We start from the raw sequence: 9,770 nt of genomic DNA, 5'->3' as shown, positions 1-9,770 counted from the left end.
TCAAGGCAAAGGAAGGATACGTCTAATTTTTCCTCTTCCTTTCCCGTAGGGGTTTTCTGAGGGCAGAGCAGCAGGTGTACCTGATTGAGCCTCTCACTGGGTCGGCTGAGGGTGAACATGCGGTCTACAGACAAGAGCACTTGAGAAGGAAGAGAAGCACTTGTGCTGACTCCAATGGAACCATGTACGACAACGGGCCCAGAGTCTCTGGGCTGTTTGATTTGGGCAGCTGGGTATGCACACTTTTCCTCACCCCCCGCCCACCGTGCTTATACTCCTGTGGAATGCATCCTTGCTTCGCCTAAACGCATTCTAACAGACCTCATACTCATGGGAGCTTTGAGAACTCCCCGTTTGTATCGTCTTGTCGAGCACAGGAATTCAGGAACGATAAAATAGTGCATTTGGGTATCAGGGCTATTTACTCCAATGTTGGGAGATTGCTTATTTACACGTGTCCAAGGTAACCATGTCCAAGGATTCTAACAATTCCACTATTACATGGAGAAAGTGGAATTATGTAGGTCACTAGTAAACAAGTTTCAGCAACAACATCTGCTGTCTTGGGTTTTTTATTTTAGAAAGGGTTAGTGTAGGTCAATCTGGTCCTCTTTTGTTGTGTGCTGTGTGGTACCTCTCTGACATGGGGAGTGAAGACAGTGTGCATGCTGAACGTGTTTGAAGGTGTCACCATCTTCCTGTCTGTGTTGGGAAAGAAAACATTCACCAATTGAAACACACCCAGAAACACAATTTGTGAGAGAAAACGCCAGTATTGTTTCCTGTTTGTAACCAGAATCTCTCCTTTCAGAAAAGCAAACCCCTGCTATCTCGAGTGAAAAGATTTGTGGAGATGTTTTTGGTGGTTGACAATGCAGAGGTAAATATCCTGGTTTTGTTTTGATGTTTTTGTTTTTTTTTTAGGTATTTATGCTCCTGATTTGTCCTATGGCTTCAAAGTTCTGCGTCTGCTACTTTGACTAATATCTACAAAAAATATCTACAAAGTTGTGGTGTCTGGACTTATTTTGGATGTTAACTGGTTTGTTACCTGATGTGTTCCAGTATAAGAGATACGGGAAAAATATGGAAAGGATAAAGGCCAGGATGCTGGAAGTCGCGAATCATGTTGATAAGGTATGTTATTTGTTTACTGAGGTAACTTTCACATTTGTGTTTTGGAGACATCTCTCGTTCATGATTGAGAGCATACCTTTGTCATTTTGTGGTGACTTGTGAAGAAGAAGAAATGTGATTTTTCTCCTGATTTTCCCAGGTGTATCGGCCTGTGAACATACGTGTGATGCTCGTAGGGTTAGAGGTGTGGTCTGACAGGGACAAGATGGATGTCAGCACCAATCCTGATGAAACCCTCACTAGATTTCTCAAGTGGCGTGAGGACAACCTTGTAGCAAGGAAGAAACACGACAACGCACAGTTTGTCACGTGAGTAGAAGAGTCCACTGCCAGTGTAACCCATTCACGTCTGTCTTGGCAAGGCAAGACACACACCACACACTGATTAGTAATAGATTATTGTCCAGTGAAGACTACCTATTTGGTTTAATTGTACATGCCATGATAGATATGGTTGCATTAGCACTTCACAGAAAGTCATGGCAAGTTTTTGGCTGAAACCTTTTGTTGAAAAGGGTCATGAATGCCATCTTTCATGGCATTTCTCTATTAGTGTGATACTTACCTGTGCAGTCAGGAAGACAACAATGCAATGTTTCTTCAGAATGAAGTGTCTCATTATTATGTCTCATTACCACACAGTGTTACGTATGTTAGTCTGTCAATGTGCAGGTAATATCCATGCTGAATCTGCTTTGCTTGTGGTTCTTTTTTCTCTAGTGGTGTCGATTTTGAGGGCTCGACTGTCGGCTTGGCAACTAAATTTGCTATGTGTACTGGAAGCTCTGGTGCAGTGAATGAGGTTTGCCTGCTTCTTTTTCTTGTATATGTTTGTACCTCATTACTGCAGTTATATTAAGGATCCATTATGGTTCCATCACATGATCTGCAAATGGTGCCTCCCACATGAGACCCTATAAATTACCTTATTAGTGGAGCTGTATATGAATGGTTACCTGGAACCAATCAAAACATGCTGTTCCTCACAGTACAACACAAACTAGTTCAAATCCACAGGTGGCTGAAACAACATAATACCTGTGACCACAATGTGGTTAATGAATCCACACTAACTAATTTAACCCACAACAACTTAAGTGTTGGACAGATAGAACTGAGTGTGTTATTTGAGCAGAATGATGAATTTTTTATTTTGTAATATTGTGTATATTGTATCATATTATATTATGTATATATTTACAGACCTTTCTGTAAGAGGTTAATTTCTTCCATGTGTTTTGCTGTGTGATGAGAATTGAGGAGAGAGCTGACCTAAACAGAGCACTTGTTTTTCACAGGACCATAATGTGAATCCCATCGGAGTGGCGTCCACCATAGCCCACGAGATGGGGCACAACCTGGGCATGTCCCATGATACATCTGTCTGCAGCTGCGGGGGGTCAGGCTACAGCAGGAACTGCATCATGGCCGACAGTGTCGGGTGAGATCCTCATGTCCTAAAGAATGATCCTAAAGGACATGATGAAAATGCTAATTGGCTACTGCGAAGAGCATAAGATAATTGAGTATACAGGCAGGGACAAAATGTCTTGTTATTGAGAATAGGAATTCTTTTTATAGATATATCTACCCAGAAGATTTCAGCAGCTGTAGCAAAGCTCAACTGAGCTCCTTCCTGGAGAAGGCCAACCCCAGCTGCTTGCTGGACAAGCCCAGTGCAGACAGGATTTACGGGGGTCCCGTGTGCGGGAACGCCTTCGTGGAGCCCGGAGAAGAGTGCGACTGTGGGACTGTGGAGGTAAGGGACTACATACTATGTCAGTGCTTGCTCCAGCAGAGCCTAGTACATTTGCTTTATGGGTCAGTAACACCAATCCGAACACTACACTCTGAGAGTATCTGAGAGCTGCGAGCTCAAATCCTAGCAGTGGCAATGTCTAAACAAGCTACTTTATTTCAGGTGTTTCAATATATGTCAAAATTCATAAATGGGTATTGGGTATGGGTATATAATATTTAAAAGTATAGGAAGTCACCCAAGTTCATGGATACATAACTAATGTATTTTTAAAAATGGCAATATCTCATTATATAGTCATTGAAACATGTAAATGGGATGTTCATGCATCTGTGATGAGGGTGGGTCTGATGTTGTGGTTGTTGCAGGAATGCCAGAACCCGTGCTGTAACGCTAGCACCTGCAGGCTCACTGAGGGATCGCAGTGCGCTGAGGGAGAGTGCTGCCAGAACTGCCAGGTACCAGCTACTTGCTCTTTTAGCCCTCTCAACACAGGTGTGCTAAGTGTGTGTGTGCACTTGTGGAAGCAGAATCGCTTGACATATTTAAGACGAGGCCTAGCATAGCACGAGATGCACTCAGTCTAGACTGTGGTCAGAGGGGCAAGCCTACTTGTGTTCTTATGTAACCCATGTTCTTGGACAATTCGTCACCCGTCCACGATTTGCCTTGTCTGAGCAGCTGTTAAGTTTCCGTGTTTTTTTCTTCCTCGCCAGCTGAAACCAGCGGGAAGCCTGTGCCGGGACAGCGTGGGTGACTGCGACCTCCCCGAGCTCTGCACGGGACAGTCAGCGGAGTGCCCCAAAGACGCCTTCCAGATGAACGGGTTCCCGTGCAACGGGGACCAGGGTTACTGCTACAACGGGCGCTGCCCCACACACCAGCAACACTGCACGCGGCTCTGGGGACCAGGTACCTGCCGAATAAAGAACACCTAAACCCCCCTCCTGCATGCTTCTCGGGCACTCTAAACTGATAGCCCTCACCCCCGCGCGGGGTGGCAACTGCCCCCTTCACAGGGAAAGACCTGAAAACAAGTGACACATAGAGACATGTAGACAGCATGTATGTCTCATAATTTGACACGCTGTTCTTGTGTAGAGCCAGGCTCCTTAACTCCCCCCAGCCACTGTCACCCTGGCAGGACTCACAGTGTAAAGGAAACTGGGACATTTGAGGACAGGGGGCCTTGCTGAAACCAACGTCACATGGTCATTTCACAACAGAAACTCCTAAGTGAATGTGCATGTTATGTGTGAATTTTTTTTCTGGAAAACAAGGTGGAAGGGGGCAGGCTGTTCTGTCCTGAGGAGCACCTTGTTCAGTACAGCTCCACGGTTGCTTTAACCAAGGGGTCATATCTGTCACGGAGAGCACTGAACAATCCAAACACTGCTACATTAATGCGACAGCTGGGCCTGTTGTGGTGTGTGACATTGTATTCATCTCTTATCTTTTAGGTGCACGAGTCGCAATGGATGCATGCTTTTATCAGAACACTTACGGCACAAAGGATGCCCACTGCAGAAAGATCAGATACAGCTACCAGAAATGTGCACCAGAGTAAGTCCAGTGATTCCCCTTCCTGTTCTGTGACTGTTTCTTGGTTTGGCATCACATGGTTTCTTCACAATAGGGCTTTTTGTTCAAGGATAGATACACTTGCCTGTTTTTATGTAACAGAAAAAGTATTTCACATCGTGAGAATCTGAAAATCACGGGTGGTACTTTTGTAATACTATTGAAACTTATTTATTTTTCTTTATTTGGTCTTGTTAAAGGGTGCCTGTGAACCAGGCTCTGAGAACAGATTGGTAATTTACCTTGAAGTCATTCAGGGTATATATTTGATAGGAGGTTGAATATTCAACTTGTAAAAAGATAATAAGCATGCCAAATTGAAACCCAAGTTTGACTGATTGGACCAAGCACACACAAATAGCCCTCACAAGACTAAAAAAACCAAACACTTTACAGGTCACTCCGTGGAGCCGGTTGAGTAATGGAATCAATCTGAGAGTCAATTAAAAATGGCTGTTTTTCAGGGATGTGAAATGTGGCAAGATATTCTGCACTGGAGGGAATGAGTTTCCCATCACTGGACAGAAAGCCATCTTAACCCTGTTTCGGGCACAGTGCAACATCGCTTTGGATATGTCTGATTCAGACGACCTGGGTATGGTACCAACAGGAACCAAGTGCGGAGACAACAAGGTGAGCTTTGTTTCCTTTTATCTGCTCATCAGAAAGCACTTCTGGAAGGGAATCAAGGGAATGTACTTTTTCGGATGCGCTTGGCACTTGTAAACAGTCTGGAGTAATCTTAAGATTGACTTCAGTGTGTAGTCAGGGTTTTGTGGTAAATGACCACAGTGAAAACAGATGGCAGTTCTTTTCAAAACAGACCTGTTGGTGCCTTTTCACACTGCATCCCCTCAGCTTGAGGCATTGTGCTGTTATTTCAGATAGGGCTCACTCTTCTCCCCGTTCACAGGTGTGCTACAACAACCGTTGCCAGGACATCAAAGTTTACGGCACAGATGAATGCTCTGCAAAATGCAACAACCGTGGGGTGAGTGCAGACCACATCTGTGCTTTCATTGCCATTTATCCTAATGGCCTTTTAGTGATACTGAGTTGGCACTTCTGACCGCCTCCTGACCATGCCCTAACCATGCCCTGACCATTGCAGGTTTGTAACCATGAGAAGGAGTGTCACTGCGAACCAGGCTGGGCGCCACCCTACTGCGACATCAGACTGTCGGACCTACCACCAGGTAGGCCTCGGAATATCCTACCCTCCAGTCTTGGCTGTGTGAATCGATGTGTGGGCCTTTATACTGTATACACATTTACAATTATTCATCAGTGGTAACCGCCAGCACAGTTCCCCCTTGCCCATGTGTTTTTTACCCATTAGAGTCTTGGTGGCACTTACTCTGTAGGATGACTTATGTGTGAGAATTCGAGATGGTGCGACAGATGGAAGACTATGGGTTCCATTTTGTTTTGCAGAGGGTAACGCTGTGATCATTGGAGCGTCTGCTGCAGTGGCCGTACTTGTCCTGCTCATGCTCATCTTTGGTGCCTTGCTGTGCACCAGGAAACCGAAGAAACAACAGTACCCAAGTAAACCGTATGTACCTTTTTCTTTCCTCTCACAAAAATACAGGTATAGGATAAACTTGACATTTGGAAATTTGAATGGCAAGTGATATGCAAGAGCTTGTTCATACCAGATCAGTCCAAGAGTTGGACAAAACATTTATTTTATTGATGCATCCAAATTGGAAAGCATTAAAAAATGATAACATACAGAAGAAACATGCATAGCAGCTCAGAGTGCCTTCGTCAGACATTTGCGTCTTTGACTTTACTCAGAAGAAACAGACTCAAGAGTGTAAAGAGTGCAGGAACAAACTGGATTCACCCCAAGGTTGCTGGGTTTTGTATTTGTCACTTGTTGGAGTGACGTTGTAGATGTGGCTCGTATCTGTGACGTTTGAGGGTTTCAGGGTTTTTTTTCCCCTCTCTCTCTCACAGGAAGGTGAGTGCCTCCCCTGGCCTGTCCAACCCGCTGTTCCAGGATGGGGGTGTGAAGGGCACGCCCCGCTCTAGGACACCCCTGATCAGCGAGCCCACCTTCGTGGAGTCAACCGCCACCCAGGCCTGCACCCCACTGCACGTCACAGTCCTGCCCAGCCGGCCGCCCCCGCAGGTGAGACGGCTTGCCCCGTTGGAGCACATCAGGGCACAAAAATGAGCTAGCTGGTCAGCTGGGGTTCAGCAGAAGTGCCCCATCACCATACTAATGCCTCCTTTCCCTTTTATTCTTATAGCCCCCCATGAAAATAACAGAGAAACCTCCTGCAGGTTCAGAACAGGTAAAATTCACTGTCAGACTCAGCATTAGTTTACAATAACAGAGGTATTACTTTTGCCTCTAATGAGTGGTCATAATTATCTATTAATCTTTTTAGTCTTTTAATCTTATTAGTCCTTACTGATTCATTGTCATTGGTTATTTCACTCTCTCAGGTTGTAAAGCCCAACATTCCACCACCTGTTGCTCCAAATAAACCAGCATATTTACAGGTAAGAATACAGACACACTATTATGTGTCTCCAAGCTGTTTTCTTAGGATGTTCTAACCCTGGTAATATGTAAGGGTATTTTTTAAACAGATTTTTTTTTCTTTGTAGTATAATACATTGTTCATTTTTACCCTCACAATCTAATGAAGGTAATCCATTGAATATTAAATCCTTGTATTTGGGTAAATGTTTTTACCTTTATATTCATTTGTGTGTTTTAAAGTATGCATAAATGCTGCTTTGTGACAGGCGAAACCACAACCTCCAACAAAGCCTCTGCCTCCACTGGATGTCAAACAGGTAAACCTTAACTCAGTCCCAGTCTTACCTATACCACCTTTTCAGTAATAGTGAAAGTGACCTTTTCCCTTAGAATTCTTTTATTTTGATGTCATATTTATTATAGATTTTTCTGTGGTCCTTTGTGATCCTGCAGCTGGATCAGGATTGTCATTATGTCATTATTTATTTGACAGTTGCCCTTCCACAAGGTGACTTACAAAGTGTTAGAAGTGACAGCACAATGTATCTGTTTCCAGGGCAACAAGCCAAAGCTGCCTCCCCCAGTACCCCCTGCAAAGCCAACAGGAACACAAGCACCCTGGAAACTACCTCAGGTACATCTCTATTACACATGGTATTCCTCCCAGGACAAGTGTGTTCCATATTTTCAATTGGTCACCCTGTTCTTACATTAACATGTGACTTACTGTCACTTACTACGCAGTGGACACATCTGTCCAACACTTACAGTTTGACACCTTTTGGTACTTTCACAGCAATGGTCAGTCTTCAGTTCACTGGCTTCAGTTCCCGTGGAACCCATGGATTTCCCACCAAAAAAAATAAATACATGAATGAATTACTCTCTTTACACAATCCCGGCACAGACTCCAAGTGAAAAAATTGCAGAAATCATTAGTTAATTGTCACAAACAGACTTTGGGAGTCATTTTACACATTCTCTTTACTGCTTCTCTTTCTGGGGTCTGCCGAGGTTAAGGCTGCCCAAAGGTAAAACAGTTTCATCCCACCTGGGAAGTCAACCCACATGTCCAGTGCGCTAACCTCAACACCACATGCTACCATAGATGCTTTTGTGCAAACACAGCAAACGTGTCGGGGGGAATTTTTAATGCTTTTGCGCTCTCAGCGGTGGGCCTTCTGGGCACAGAATCCATGCCGACTCATGTTTGATGTTTGATGTTCCGTAGGTCTCCGGGGGACAAAAGGTCGCCCTGAGGCCCCCCACAAAGCCCAGATGACGGCAAAAAAAGGGACTCAGCTCTGACTCACCGAAACCACCGAGGAGGTCCGGCGACCAACACTGAAGCCTGTTCTGAGACACTGGCTTTGAAGATGATGCAAGCACCGTTAATTTGCATCTGCTGTGTGTGTGTATGCGTGCACCTTTAAGGAGTAGAAACTGCAGAGTGGTATGGCAAGGGGATAACAAACTGCCATCAGAAGGCAAAGAGAACTGTATGTCTGCACAGATCGGGAGGCTTTCCCCTAGCCCGAATTACGATAATCCGTCCTCGACACTTGAACCTTTTGGTACGCGTTTGACCAGACAAAGCTCCTCTTTTCAAGAGCTGCATATTTTTGTTGTGCCTTGTGAGGAACTGTTATTCTGCGCTCACATGACAAGAGACCAGCAGACATTTTTAGGTTCTATTCAGGCTTAATGTACTCTTTATTTCTGGGATGTTTTGGTGTCTCTACAAATAAATGATCCTCCCTGAAGAAGAGGTCATGTTCAAAGCCATGAGTCAATCAAGTAAAGGTCTGATTGGGTGATACTGGCATCTTTGGAGATATTCCACCCACCATGTCAGCGTTGTTTTTTAAGGGTCGGTACTTTGCTCTGTGAGGAGTGGTGATGCACATTATTAATTATTATTACTGTTATTTATTTGCTTAGCGGATATCGATGTCCAGGGAAACTTAGTTTACATTTTTTCATATTATCATGTATGTACTGACAGAGTTCAGGTAAAAGCATGTTGCGTGAGGGAACAGCAATACCCTGTCCACAACTGAAACCTTTGTCTGCAACCTCGCTGTCCACTGTCTCCTGTCCACACTGTTTCCTGCCATTAACCAATGAAAAACTGATGTTTTTTTAGTTTTTAAAATTCTGCTATACTTGCATTCAGCTGGACTGAATATACAAGTCCCCCTCAAACCACTAGGCTTTATGCAGTTTTAAGTTATTTCATTTTATATTCACAAGTGCCTTAGTGTTTTAAACTGCTAATTGCTTTGAAATCAGTCATCACTTAGATGATCAGACTGCTGTGATTCTGTTTTTAAATGGTTTTTAAAATAAACTGTATTTTGAAAAATGGAAATGCAAATGTGTGTTTTTTTGTTTACTTATTTCTGATTTTTGGCCTACATTGTATAATCTTTCAAACTTCCATAGCCTCCCCTCTCCTCTGCAGTCAAGCAGAACTCTCTTCCCAGCCTAGGCACATCCTATTTGCACCAGTTCAGAAATTCCTTGAATGCCATGTGCTTTCAAACTAGCATAACCCTTAGCCTCAGTTTAGCCAACGTATTTCGTTGTGTTGTGTGACCGGAGGCGCACATTTAAGTTATAATTATTTACAATTAGCCATTGGTTATCAAGGGTTTTTGCCAAAACAATATGGGATAACACGATGTCCCGCAACGAGATATGTTTGTCTACTCACGGCCACCATTTGTGAACACTTTGATGTGTGGTTGCCTAGTAACCTCCGTAACAATCCCTCTTCGAAAGCCAGCTAGCGAG

The 9,770-nt window shown here is 44.0% G+C and overlaps 1 protein-coding gene across 1 annotated transcript in view; it reads left to right on the top strand.

Annotated features, from left to right (window-relative positions):
* adam8a (ADAM metallopeptidase domain 8a) overlaps window positions 1-8,489 on the top strand; it is an 18,025-nt gene extending 9,536 nt beyond the window's left edge. The window contains exons 7-26 of the mRNA XM_036547297.1: window positions 50-233; window positions 812-880; window positions 1,066-1,137; window positions 1,277-1,446; window positions 1,858-1,939; window positions 2,436-2,578; window positions 2,719-2,896; window positions 3,265-3,354; window positions 3,613-3,808; window positions 4,357-4,459; window positions 4,942-5,110; window positions 5,391-5,468; window positions 5,589-5,673; window positions 5,912-6,032; window positions 6,440-6,614; window positions 6,736-6,780; window positions 6,935-6,991; window positions 7,241-7,291; window positions 7,531-7,608; window positions 8,206-8,489. Of these exons, the coding sequence (XP_036403190.1) occupies window positions 50-233; window positions 812-880; window positions 1,066-1,137; window positions 1,277-1,446; window positions 1,858-1,939; window positions 2,436-2,578; window positions 2,719-2,896; window positions 3,265-3,354; window positions 3,613-3,808; window positions 4,357-4,459; window positions 4,942-5,110; window positions 5,391-5,468; window positions 5,589-5,673; window positions 5,912-6,032; window positions 6,440-6,614; window positions 6,736-6,780; window positions 6,935-6,991; window positions 7,241-7,291; window positions 7,531-7,608; window positions 8,206-8,256 (2,197 nt within the window). The 3' untranslated portion in view covers window positions 8,257-8,489. The remainder of the gene's footprint in view (window positions 1-49; window positions 234-811; window positions 881-1,065; window positions 1,138-1,276; window positions 1,447-1,857; window positions 1,940-2,435; window positions 2,579-2,718; window positions 2,897-3,264; window positions 3,355-3,612; window positions 3,809-4,356; window positions 4,460-4,941; window positions 5,111-5,390; window positions 5,469-5,588; window positions 5,674-5,911; window positions 6,033-6,439; window positions 6,615-6,735; window positions 6,781-6,934; window positions 6,992-7,240; window positions 7,292-7,530; window positions 7,609-8,205) is intronic.
* The last annotated feature ends 1,281 nt before the right edge of the window (window positions 8,490-9,770 follow it).

The sequence above is a fragment of the Megalops cyprinoides genome, chromosome 15 (assembly GCF_013368585.1).
Source record: "Megalops cyprinoides isolate fMegCyp1 chromosome 15, fMegCyp1.pri, whole genome shotgun sequence".
NCBI classification, from domain to species: Eukaryota; Metazoa; Chordata; class Actinopteri; order Elopiformes; family Megalopidae; genus Megalops; species Megalops cyprinoides.
Note: the sequence above shows the minus strand (reverse complement) of the source record. Positions and strands in the feature narration are given on the sequence as shown.